This window comes from Neomonachus schauinslandi, chromosome 1 (genome assembly GCF_002201575.2).
Source record: "Neomonachus schauinslandi chromosome 1, ASM220157v2, whole genome shotgun sequence".
Classification (NCBI taxonomy): Eukaryota; Metazoa; Chordata; class Mammalia; order Carnivora; family Phocidae; genus Neomonachus; species Neomonachus schauinslandi.
In genome coordinates, this window is record NC_058403.1 from 1,963,935 (window position 1) to 1,976,271 (window position 12,337).

At 61.0% G+C, this 12,337-nt stretch overlaps 1 protein-coding gene across 2 annotated transcripts; it reads left to right on the forward strand.

Annotated features, from left to right (window-relative positions):
• The first annotated feature begins 2,528 nt into the window (after window positions 1-2,528).
• Window positions 2,529-12,337, forward strand: CFAP410 (cilia and flagella associated protein 410). Of its 2 annotated transcripts, XM_044913296.1 has the most exons (8): window positions 2,529-2,691; window positions 3,989-4,007; window positions 5,356-5,402; window positions 7,712-7,941; window positions 8,808-8,982; window positions 9,419-9,428; window positions 9,774-9,857; window positions 11,863-12,337. In XM_044913296.1, the coding sequence occupies exons 1-8, from the start codon at window positions 2,615-2,617 to the stop codon at window positions 11,992-11,994; spliced, it is 774 nt and encodes a 257-aa protein (XP_044769231.1). In that variant the 5' UTR covers window positions 2,529-2,614; the 3' UTR covers window positions 11,995-12,337. The 2 variants fall into 2 exon arrangements, with proteins under 2 accessions (XP_044769231.1, XP_021534814.1); XM_021679139.1 differs by lacking the exon at window positions 9,419-9,428 and having other exon boundaries at window positions 9,767-9,857.

Here is a 12,337-nt window from a genome sequence, read left to right on the forward strand (position 1 = left end):
AGCCTGCTCTTCACAGCTCCTGGCAGCCCCTGCTTTATCCCTGTCACCTGGTGGCTCTCAGGTTGGGACAGCCAGAAGCCCTCTGCAAGCTCCCATAGCCTGGGCCTCCTGGAAACTTCCTTCCACTCTCAGTGAGGCTGAGCTCGTGTCTGCCTTTCTCTTAGGTCGAGCCTCATTGGTTAGATCATTCTCTGCCTGCTTGAAGGCTAAGAACTCAGAATGCACTGCTCTGAAACCCCCCTATGCTCCCAAATTTTACACTGACTCAACCATGGCCACCCTGAGCACCCTCCCTCATTCCCTAGCCTCCCGGCCATCCTATTCCTGAACTGTTTCTTCCATGGGATGGACCCACAGTGCCCCTGCAGGCCACTACCCAAACCTTGGCTTCTTGTGACTGCAGGATTCCCGCATGAGAGGTGTTCTGTCCTGCCCTGAGACCTGGACAGGTCCCCAGGGGCTGCTACTGAAGCCACTGTCCGTTTGAGAGCTCTCACTGCCACTGTTTGTGAGCCTCCTTTCTCCTCAAAGAACACCAAAGTTCTCTGTTGCCTGAGGAGACTCACACACCATTTGGGGGCCACCTCACCCATGCCTCGGTGAGAGCGCTCAGGGCAAGAATCTGACTGATAAACCACTCACGGCATGCCGTGGCCCGGCAAAACACAGCACAAGGACAGAACCCGAAGCAGCAGCAATTGTTAAACTACTGTGGGAAGGCTTTCCTCTTTGTGGGATCCCCCATGTTGTCTTTGTAATACAAGCAGCAGGGCTGAGTGGGATGGGGGATCCTGCAGTAAAATTCTGCTCTCTCCCACTACAGCTCACCTCTCGCCATGCCACAGGGCCCTTGTCCAGGCTGGTCCTCCATGTGTCTCAGGGGCCCTGGGAAAGCAACCTCTGTCTGACCTCTGTTCAAGAAAACATTATTCTGGGGCGCCTCGGTGGCTCAGTTGGTTAAGCGACTGCCTTCGGCTCGGGTCATGATCCTGGAGTCCCGGGATCGAGTCCCACATCGGGCTCCCTGCTCGGCAGGGAGTCTGCTTCTCCCTCTGACCCTCTTCCCTCTCGTGCTATCTCTCATTCTCTCTCACTCAAATAAATAAATGAAATCTTTAAAAAAAAAAAAAAAAGAAAAGAAAACATTATTCTGACGCTTCTTAAAACAGTAGGGAAGACTTTATTCAAGACTATTGCAATAGGGGAGAGAGGTTGGCTTCGACTCCAAATACAAAGAGGACAAGAGGGGTTTACAGCCAAGGAGCAGAGTTGGGGGCCAGTGGATGGAAAAGTACTGAGACATCATGGGTAGGGGGTCTTGCTAAAGGCAGGCTAAGATGATCAGACTCTACTTGAGGGATGAAGAACTTAATCAGCTAATGGGGGTGATCAGACATCAGGGGTGGGGGTGATAGGCTTTGCTGAGATGGGGCTGGGCAGGCCACAGGCAGGACAGCGGCTTAGTGAAAAAGAGGACTTAGAGGATGACTCAAGTGGGGTCTTGTCACCTCCACCAGCTCTGAGATCCCAAATGCCAATGTAATCTGCACCCCTGGTAATCTTTGATTTCTAAAAGGCTTAATGTGGGGCGCCTGGGTGGCTCAGTCGTTAAGCGTCTGCCTTCGGCTAGGGTCATGATCCCGGGGTCCTGGGATCAAGCCCCGCATCAGGCTCCCTGCTCGGCGGGAAGCCTGCTTCTCCCTCCCCCACTCCCCCTGCTTGTGTTCCCTCTCTCACTCTCTCTCTGTCAAATAAGTAAATAAAATCTTAAAAATAAAAATAAAAATAAAAATAAATAAAAGGCTTAATACTTGAAAGGCCACCTTTCCTTAAATGCTCAAGGGGAGGGAGGGAATCCACACAGCCCCAGGACTGTCCCTGATTTCTTATTTCAACAGTTTAAATCGCAGTTGTTCAGGGAGTCAAGAAACTGTCACCTCTATCCTCCAGGCTTGGGGGTTTGGCCTCGGGGGCTCAAAGGCTGGGGGCTGGGGTCCTCGAGGGATCGGGGCTTGAAAGCTCGGGATTGCGGGGACTCAGAGGCTCGAGGGATCGGGGGTTCGGGGGACTCGGAGCTCGGGGCTGGGAGCCTCGGGGGTTCGGGGCTAGGGAGTTCGGGGCTGGAGGGGGGCTCGGGGGCTCGGGGGCTCGGAGCTCCAGGCTGGGAGCCTTGGGGGCTCGGGGATGGGGGTTTGAGGATTCGAGGGCTCGAGGGCTCGAGGGCTCGGGGGCTCCGGGCTGGGGGCCTCGGGGACTCTGGGGTTCGGGAGCTTGGGGCTCGGTCACGAAGAAGGTCCTCACCCGGTCGCAGCAGAACTACGTCAGAGGCCGCATCTCCAAGCCGCACATGCGCCGGACCGGGCGCACAGCCCGAGGGGCGGGGCGGGGCAGGCCGGGGCGGAGCCAACGCCTGAGCACAAGTTGGGTGGCCTCACTGCGCTCGCGCCGCTCCGCCCCCTCACGGGGTGACCAATGGGCTCGCAGGACCCGCCCCTGACGACGGGGGCCCCGCCCCCTGGAGACGGCAGCCGCGGAGCCGAGACCCTCCCGGCTAGCGGGCGGTGGGTCCGGGGAAGGGCCGGGCCGGGGTTTGGGTTCCCGGCGGCCCTCCGCCATGAAGCTGACTCGGAAGATGGTCCTGTCCCGGGCCAAGGCCTCGGAGCTGCACAGCGTGCGGAAGCTCAACTGCTGGTGAGGACCCAGAGGCTGGGGCCGTCCCCGCGCGTCCCCCCGCTGCCCAGCACCCGCGCCCGGGCGGAGCGGCCCCGGACCCGCACCTCCGCTCTGGCCGGGGGCGGGAAGGGCCTGCGGAGGAGCCACAGGGCGGTTCGGGGAGGGAGCAGGTGCCAGGGCCCCACAGCCTGCGGGAGGAACTGCCACAAGCCCAGGTGGCCATTGCCAAAGATCCTTCCAGAATTTTTACCCCCTCTGGGTTGTGGTGTTTCAGACGCAGGCTCCAAACATGCTAGCTTTGCTCGAAACAATTGGAATTGCCTTCAAGTCTTGTCGGCCTTCTAGATAGCATTAGTGGGGCAAACGGTTCCCTTCGGGAAGGGTCTGTTTCTGACATTGTGGGTCATTGGGAGCCAAGTCGACTAATAAGGTGGGAGACGGAGGGGATTAACACGTTCCTAGTGGGAAAGATAGAGAGCTGAGGCTCCAGAGTAACGATTCAGAAAACATTTCTGTAACTGAGTCCTGTTGGGAGGGGCTGTCCCCAGGTGCCTCACTGTCTGGGAGGGGACAGGACAGGATACAGGAGCTGTGGGGTCAGTGTAGGCTCCAAGGTGGGGTGGCCAGGTCTGGCTGGGCCAAGGAAGAACAGACGCACTTCAGGAACTCCTGAAAGATCTACAGCGAGGCTTCACGCACCACTGTACATAATGGGCAGTGGAGCTGGGGCAGGAGGAACTCAGCCCCCAGTCCGCCTTCCTCCTGGGAAGTGTCGCAGACTGACTGCAGTGAGCTCTGCCTGTGGCACTTAATGACGTTCGGCCCTGTCTCTTGTTCCCAATAACGCCCCGCTTTGTTTTGCATGAGGTGGCCGGGCTTTGTCTGGGGGAGACAAGGGCCCTGATTCCGGCTCTCCAGCGTTTGTTTCATGAGCTGCATGTTCCCCAGCCTTTGAACTGGGCCCCTGACAAGGACTTGCTTGTTTACTGACATCAGTGAGGGACATTGTCCTGCCGTGCCACAGCCTGGAGAATGAATGGATCTTTGTGTCCTCCAAGTGCGGCCGCTCTCCTGCTCCTCAGTCTGAGAAGCGCCCCTCAAGCACCGAGCATAGAGAGTTTTGTTGCAAATAGCCCCGCAACAGGTTTTGACACCTTTGTCAGTCATCTGGACAGGCTGTCCCTGACTTTGTCGCTGACATCATAGAATTTTAGCTTGTAGACTTTGTTATTAATTTTTGGAATTTTTGTTTCTAATATTTTTTTACTCAACTTTACCAAAATTAAAGTATGTATGTCTTTTTTTTTTCCCCTAGGGGCAGCCGCCTCACAGATGTAAGTATTCTGCTGATCATCTCCAAATGCTCTCTGATCCAAAAAGTTGTATCCTGTCCCCCAAGAGGATCGCTGAATTTACAGAACTGCACACATTCAATTCAGCCCCTAATCTGGGACTTGGTTCATTTAGCAGTTTTCGTAATGTGGAACGACTAAGGAAAGAGGTGTTTCAAGTGCCCAGCTTTATTTTGAAGTTCCTTTAAGTGTTCTCCTGTTGATGGAAGTGTCCATGTCCCAGGTCTCACGGAGGAGGGAGCAGATCCAAAGTTCGGCTGGGGATGAATGTCAGAGGGCTTGCTTTACTTCAGACGTGCACTCTGCCTGGAGGCTTTTTTCATGGGTTCCTGGGCTGTGAGTCACTGAGGAGTGGCTCACTTGAGCTCCTGCTCTCGGTGGGATCCAGTGTTGTGTTACCCACTCCAGGCCATGGCAGGACGGGATGGGGCCCAGGCTGGGGGTCAGGGAGCAGTGCCCTGAGCTGAGCTGTGGGTCTGTGAACAGATTTCTTTCCCTTTCTCTCTCTCCTAGAATGAATGTCCCTGACTTACACAGGGATCGTGTACCTGTCTTTTCTTTCTTACTTAGTTTTGTCACTTGAACTGTACCTTTCCTTGAAAACAGAGTCAGAAATGCTGCTGAGACAGTGGGCTATCCAGAAAAGCTGAGTCCACCTCACGCTATAACTGAAATGCAGCATATCCAAGCACCCAAAAACAACCCTAAAAAAACAAAAATACCACCGTAGGAGAAAACAAATCCACTGCACATGTGAAGCATTCTAAGCAGACCGTGAGCCTGTTGAGGTCAAGGGTGTCATCTGGCTCGGTGCCTCGTGCATGGCAGGTGCAAAGACACTTGAGGACTGCCCCGCCCATCGGCCTCACAGGTTAGGGGGCCGTTGTGGACCAGGCCGAGCACCCTGCTGCTCTTTTGCCCTGAATTGACAGTATTAAAATGGCATGAGATCCAGTCTCAATCCTGTCTCCCTTTTGGCCCAGCTCTGTTGGCCAGGCCCTCTCCTTGTGCCTCAGGGACAGCAAGACAGAGGTTCTCTGTCCAGCGTAGGGGCCACAGAGGTCCCCTTAACTGATGTCTTCTGCGGGCATCGAAGGGTAGGGATTGTGGCCGCGTTTGATGGCGGCGAGAGAGAGTGTTTCTCCTTTGGATGTAGGGAAGCCGAGGACGATGCGGTACACGGAGTATGATGCAGAGCCTGCGCGTCTTGCATCTCGTGTGCCAGTCCCAGTGAGCCCAGGCGTGGCTCTGAGTGGCGCACCACGGGTCTGCGCTGGGCTCGCGGGGAGTGCCCGGCGGTGTTGCCCCATCACCTTCCTTTCCTTCCTAGGTCTCCATCTGCCGGGAGATGCCCAGCCTGGAGGTGATCACCCTCAGGTACCTACACGCCTGCTGTGCTCTGAGTCACGGGGCTCGAAAGAAGAGGAGAACCTTCACATGCCCTTAGATAACCTGAAAACTCCCAACGAGAGTGTGCCTGGGATGGCCGCTTCTGTGGGCAGGGCAGCCGGGCAGCACAGGGCCCCTCCGAGCTCTGCCTGCCCGTCCCCCTCGAGCGCGCTGCTGGGTCCTTGCCCGCCCTCCCCATGGTCGTGGGCACAGCCCCCAGCCCACACGATGAGCGGCCGCCGTCACGTCTGCCCCCAGCGCCCCCACCGTTTCTGCCGTCTGGTTCTGGTACTGCCAGGAGCTCTGCTGGTGTTCCTGTGTCACATGCTCTCTCATTTTGATGGCCACCTCTTCCGGGGGCATTGGCATCTTAACAGACTAGGGAAGCCGTGGACGAACCAAATGTGGCCGCTGGAATTTCTAGCAGTTGAGCAGTTTGGAGGGTCGGGGGAAGGAGCATTGTCCTCTGCCCCTGCACTCCCTCCTGCCCCCTGGGGACCCGGGGAGGGAGCCTGGGAGTTGCCACTGCTTGCCAGATGCTGGCTCTCCCACTTCGGGGGAGGCTCAGATTTCTGGGCCTCAGTTTCCCTCTCTGTAACATGGACCTAATACCGGCATCTGCCCACGTGGGGGCAGTGAGGAGTGGGTGCAGGCAGGAAAACAGAGTGCTTGGCGAGCGTGCACGCGCCAGCTGTCTGTGTCACTGACTTGGTATCGGTGAGGCCGAGATTTGAGCCCCGAGAGCCTTCCCTGATGATTGAATGGATTGCCTTTCATTCCTGAAAATAGGTGTGGCTCGAACCCTGGCTCTACCCTGCCTGGAGTGATTTGGGGCAAGTTGCTGGGCCTCCCTGAGCTGCAGGATCTGTCATGCTCACAGCTCGGAGAAAGGACGGGAGGCCCAGGGTTGTTGACTGAGCTCAGGTGCCCGGTCTGCGTGGCTGGCTGCGTTGGAACCCGAGTGTAAATCGCTGCGTGAACGCAGGGTGCACGTCCTCTCCTGGGTGCAGTCACTTCCCTCTGGTCTCAGAGCCTCGCGTGGAGGCGGCTGTCTAGTCTGTTCTGGCTGCTGGAACAGAATCCCGTAGACCGGGCAGTTTGCGGATGATAGACATTGTGTGTCGAGCCTCTGGAGCTGCAAGTCCAAGGTGAAGGTGTTGGCATTTCAGTGTCTGGGGAGGCCCTCTTCTAGCTGGGTCCTCACATGGTGGAGGGGGAAGGGGGCTCAGGGGGCTCTTTCATGAGGGCACCGGTCCCCTCTGAACCCCATCACCTTAGGGGTTAGGTTTCAGCATAGGAGTTTGGGGGGCACGAATACTCAATACCACAGTTAGCCCAGTGGTCCCATTGGATGGCAAGCCGGGGTACAGGCTCGGATCTTCATGTTGCACCCCGGCCTGTGCCTCGGACAGCTTTCTCAGACTTGGAGATGGCAAAGCCTGAGTCCTGCTCGGGGGGCCACCACTGCAGTGTTGTCTTAGTGTTGTCTTAGGGACGAATTGGGCCATCGCTGCCCACACCAGTGCAGCCTCCAGCAAAGAATGTTCTAGATAGGTCTGGCCCTTGGGGCAGGGTCGCTTGGAGTGGCCCCACCTGTGCCCTCCACATGCAGGGAGTGGCAGTGGCCCCAGGGCTGCGGAAGAGCACTGTCCCGGCCTGCACGGAGCTCCCGCCAGGCTCGCAGTCCTGGGCGCCTGCCCTCGAGCCGAGCACGTGTTCACGGGCCATGTGCACTTGCGGAGGTGGGAAGGTTTCTGCTTGTGTCCATGCAAGCCTGTAGGGTCTCTGCCTAGAGGCCTGGATGATTTTCTGTCCCTGATATGTTCACAATTCTGAGGAACAAAATGTAAACCCACATACTCTGTTTCTTCCTTAGGCATGGGATTTGGGAAGTTGGGCGCTCGGTTCTGTGTCCCGCGGAGCTTGCTTGTGTTTGCTGTGGGTTTTTGTGGCCGCTGCCTACTTTGGGGCACAGAGACGTTCCTTGGTGGCCGGTTTCCTGTCCTGTGAGGGAAAGTGAGACCTCTGACCCCCCAGCTGACTCCATGAGGCCTGCACCGAGCAGGAGGCCAGGGCGTTGCTTACTGCTGCTCATCTGTCCTTACGCTTTCTCCTGGGTCCAGGGTGTTTGTTGAACTTGACTCGTGCTGTCCGCTTCTGACCTCCTTCCAAGGCGAGGGCAGATGGGCCCGACCCGGGGGCGCTCTCGCCTGGTGTTTGCAGCGGACCCGAGAGGAGTGGTGTGGAGGGGCGCCGCCCTCCGCGAGCGGGGTGCTAACCGTGCCGTCCCCATGCAGCGTCAACAGCGTCTCTACCCTGGAGCCCGTGAGCCAGTGCCAGCAGCTGAGCGAGCTCTACCTGCGGAAGAATCGCATCCCCAGCCTGGCGGAGCTTTTCTACCTGAAGGGCCTGCCGCGCCTGCGCGTGCTCTGGCTGGCAGAGAACCCTTGCTGCGGTCCCGACCCCCACCGCTACCGCATGACCGTCCTGCGCAACCTGCCCCACCTGCAGAAGCTGGACAACCAGGGTGGGTGTCCAGACCGCCCGGGGCCTGCACGTTCCCGATCCTTCCAGACGCGGCAGGGGCCCCCTCCCTGTGGTCTTAGGGGGAGTCCCCCAGGCCGCTGCCCCTCGTTTCGCAAGTGTGAGCGGGTCCGACCCCCTGGGTGCGGCCCCACGCGGAGCGCGGGCTCGCAGGTGGGCTCACGCACGCTTCACCCCCCTCCTGCCTGGGCACGCCGTTGCCTCTGCTGCCTTGTTCCTGCTCAGAGCTGTGCTCCAGCCGCTTATCCGAGTGGCCTGGCAAGCGAGGGACAGGGTCCCAGCGGGCTGGCCGCGTCCATGCTGGCCCCTGGGGCCCTGCGGCAGGTGAGGGCGCGCCCGTGGCCCCCCGCCCCCCAAGCACTGGTCCCCCGCCGCTTGCCTCTTCCTGCTGGCGGCCCGAGGGGCCTCCCTGCAGCGCTGACCCGCTCCTTCCCCACCCGTTCCCCGGGGGCCCTGCCGGGTTCTGGCCGCTGGCATTGCTGCACCAGAGTCCCTGGCCCTGGGCACGCGTGCACAGTTCTTTCCCCCAGAAAACAAGTGTCATGTAAGTCAGCGCAGAGAAATTAAGCCACGTGGCAGTGAAATGGACTCATACTGTGTACTCTGTTCCTTTTTAATGCTGACCTTAATTTGGTTTTTGATGAACACTTGCTTGTAGCGGGTGCTGGAATTGAGATTCATGCCCAGCACGGGCCGGGACAGGGAGGTGACAGGCCCCGGCCCTGCTCTCGGGGGGCCGGCCAGTGGGGCGGAGAAGCATGCCTCCTGTCTACGGCAGACAGTGCCGCGGCCCGGGGGCTTCTGTGGGGGCGAGTCCGCTCTGATGCTCTTGTCCCCCCGACTCCGAAGCCGTGACCGAGGAGGAGCTGTCCCGTGCGCTGATGGAGGGGGAGGAGGTCACGGCCCCCAGCGGACAGGGCACGGGGAACGGCGGCGGGCCTGCGCTGTCCTACGCCCTGAGCGCCACGGACACCACTGCTGAGACCCGGCAGGACACGCTGGGCTGTGGCCAGGAGGAGACGAGGTGAGCTGGCGGGGGCGGCGGGCCTGGCCCTGGGTCCTCCTGTGGAGTGGTGGGCCTCTCTGGGGAGGGAGGGAAGGGAGCTGCCTGCGGTGGTTCCTCCCGTCTGTGGCTCTCAGTCGCCCCCCAGCCTGCTCACAGCTGTGCGTCCGGAAGGCTCAGGGCCCGGGGCTTGTGTGGGTACGGGGCCACCCTCGCAGCTGGAGCCGCCTGGAGGTGGGCGGGGGACGTGGGCCAGGGGCCTGTGGGCACCACGGGGCCCAGCACTGCAGTCCCCCCGAGGGAAGCCACCTGAGCTGCCGTGGGGTGGGAGGGCTGTGTGGCCCGAGGGGGGCCCTCCCTGACCGCAGCACCGGAGACGGGCCTGAAGCAGCCTCTGGGGGCAGGCTGTTTCTGAGCAGCCGCGGAGCGCGGGGAATGTAGAAACAGTCGAGCCCAGTGGGGCTCAGGCTGCGTCCACTTGGCAGCCAGGCCCGCCGTCCTGTTTCCCGCCAGCGCAGGAGGCCACCTGCGTGCTGCCCACTGCTCTGCGTTCCCATGTGCGTCTTCAGTGCCCCCAACCCTGGTGGGAGCCCAGGTGTGGCGAGGGGCCCCTGGGGGCCCAGAGAGATATACGCTAGGCCACAAATCCTTCGTCCCACCCGCCCGTGCAGCGCTCCGTCCCTCCAGAAGCAACGTCACCAAGTGGCAGTTCTCCTTCCTCGCTGTGCTCCAAGGCCCTGGGGTTGGAAACGGGGCCCCGAGCAGGTCAGGCCTCACAGCCCCATGCTCCCTCTCCTACCCGCAGCATCCAGAGCCAGCTCAGCCTGAAGCCGCCGTCCCGGGACCGGTTTCCTTCCTTCTCACAGAGGGACGCCACGAGCAGTCGCAAGAACAGGGTGAGCATGATGGGGACAGCCCTGGCTGGAGGCGGCCGCCACTCCCACTGCCCAGAATGGGGGGGTGCAGCTGGACAGGCTGCAGACACCCAGGGCGCACCGAGCTGGGCCCCAGGGGGGGAAGCTGGCTCTGAGCTGAACTGGAAGTGGCACCTAGAGGGGGCGACTGCCAGCAGAGAAGTGGAGACCCCGGGAGAGGAGACCCCAAACCAGCCTGCAGGCAGCTTGGGTCCGCCCCGCGTCTGGCCTGGGGCTGGGAGGGCAGCACCTGACGCTGCAGGGGGTGCTGCTCTCGGGGAGGCCTCCCTGTCCTGGCAGGGCGGCTTCCGGGGCACCATGGCTCCTGATGGTCCCTAAGGAGTGATAGGCTCAAGAAGCGGGTCATGTGGGCGCTTCCATCGACGATGCTGGACCTTTCCAAGCGTCTGCCTTCTTGTCATTCTGGTCTGTCCTGGGGCTTGTTCCCCTCCTGGTCAGTGGGCTGGCCATCTGATCCAGGCTCACACCCAGGGGGACAGGGGCCATGTCTTCCCATGTGTGTCCTCATGGGACAGAAAGCGCAGCTTCCCTGTGGCCGCCCCCCACCAACCCAGCAGGGCTGGCTTCATCAAATGGAATTGCTCACATCCTGAGTGTGAGCGTCATTGGCCAGAAGAACGGGGTCACCACTGTTAGCTTGGCCCAGTGGGGACCTTGCCTCCTGGTCACGCGGGAGGGGTGCTGCCTGAGCAGAGCCGGAGTCTGAGGGAGGCCTGTGACCCGCAGCGCCTGCTCCCGACTCCCGGCTGCAGGGTCCAGCCAGAGCCATGGGACCAGCGAGACTCGCACTAGAGGGACTCCACAGTCGGGGCTGGGGGCTGCCAGCACCCCCTTGAGGAACTTGAAAGCTTGTGGGAGGCACAGAGGGGGATAGACAGAGGCCCTGTCCTTGGGAGGGGCCAGCCTGCATTCTGGGAAAAGTGTCCCCCCAGAGCTGCTGACAGAAGTGACTGCAGGCTGCAGGCCAGTGTAGGCAGCGGCCACTGGGCCTGTGGCCCCTTCGCTGCACAGGTCACCGTCCTCTGCACGTTCTGTGCACGTGTGTAGCCCCCCTACACGGCCCTGCAGCGGGTCAGCCTGTGCGGGGTCCGTGCACGTGTGTAGCCCCCCTACACAGCCCTGGGGGTCCGTGCACGTGTGTAGCCCCCCTACACAGCCCCGCAGCGGGTCAGCCTCTGCGGGCAGGGCAAGGCGCAAAGCTCCCTCCTCCCCACGCCCAGGCCTCTGCAGAGCACGGGGCGGTGGGGGGCAGGGGTCGCCCCAAGACTGAATCACTGATGAGCTCGGTGCGTTCCATATATGCAGGCTGAAAATCATCAAACCCCCTGGAGCAGGCAGAGCCGCTTCCAGGGACAGAAAGGAAGGCCCTGGCTCTACTTTGAATGTGGAAGTGGCTCGTCCTCTCACGGAAGGTCCTGCAAGCCTGAGTGGGGGGATGCGGATGGCCAGGGAGACCGCACCAGTGTAGGGCTGTGGGGGGAGCAGGACCCCCGAGGATGGCTGAGGTCAGGGGTTAGCGCCATGGGGTGGGCAGGGGCTCTGTTGCCGAGCCCCAGTGTGACCCTCTGAGCGGCTGTCACGTTGCTGCCGTGTGCCCCTGCTCACACCCAGCTCTCCTGTCACCTCACGGGAAGAGCCAGCTCGAGTAGCCCCCGTGTGCAGAATCCTCTCTTGCTCCGGTGTGGGTAGAAACCACACGCACATGCATGACACACATAAGCACGTGTGTGTGTGTGAGAGATCACACGTTTCTGAGCACTGTGCTGGCCACTCAGCCCCTTCTGACCCCTGCTGTGTGGCTGGCTGTGTGACCAAGGGCCCATTGCTTGGCCTCTGGGCAGTCCCTGCAGGCGATGCCGCTCGTCTGCCTGAGTCTCTGTGCTCTGTCCGGGGTTGCCTGGAAGGCCGCTCGCCCGCGATGTCCGTGTCCGGGTGGGGGCACTCAGCGGTGACTCTGTGCCCCCAGAACAATGTGCTGACCGCCGTCCTGCTGCTCCTGAGGGAGCTGGACCCCGAGGGGCTGGAGACCGTGCACCAGGCCGTGGCCAGCCGGCTCCAGGCCCTGCACAAGCAGCACCTGCAGGAGGACATGGAGTGACCATCAGTCGGAAACCCGAGCTGCCACACCTTCCTCCCGCAACCCCGTGCTCAAGCACCTGGGAGACGTGGGGTCCCTTCCGTGGCCACGGCCCCTACTGGACCCCAGCTGAGTCCCAGCATGCGGGCTGTGTCCCAGGAAGCTCAGGCCTGCCTGGGGAAGCCAAGCCCTCGGTGTGGATGGCGCCCCAGCGAGAGCAGGAAGGGCGTAAGGCACTGTGCCGGGTGCCCTCCCTGCCCGGGGGCCAGGTGCACGCCGGCCTGCGTGGGGGGCCCACCTGGACTTGGCTCTTCCTGAGGGGGGCATGGCTGCCACTGTCCCTAATAAATATCTTACCAAAGTC

What these genes read in the sequence shown, in the direction of transcription:
- CFAP410 (XM_044913296.1), top strand. Translation starts at nt 2,615, where the DNA reads ATGAAGCTGACTCGGAAGATGGTCCTGTCCCGGGCCAAGGCCTCGGAG. An exon ending in CTGGAGGTGATCACCCTCAG is followed by an intron (nt 5,403 to 7,711) that starts GTACCTACACGC and finishes GTCCCCATGCAG; the next exon opens with CGTCAACAGCGTCTCTACCC. An exon ending in CGAGCAGTCGCAAGAACAGG is followed by an intron (nt 9,858 to 11,862) that starts GTGAGCATGATG and finishes CTGTGCCCCCAG; the next exon opens with AACAATGTGCTGACCGCCGT.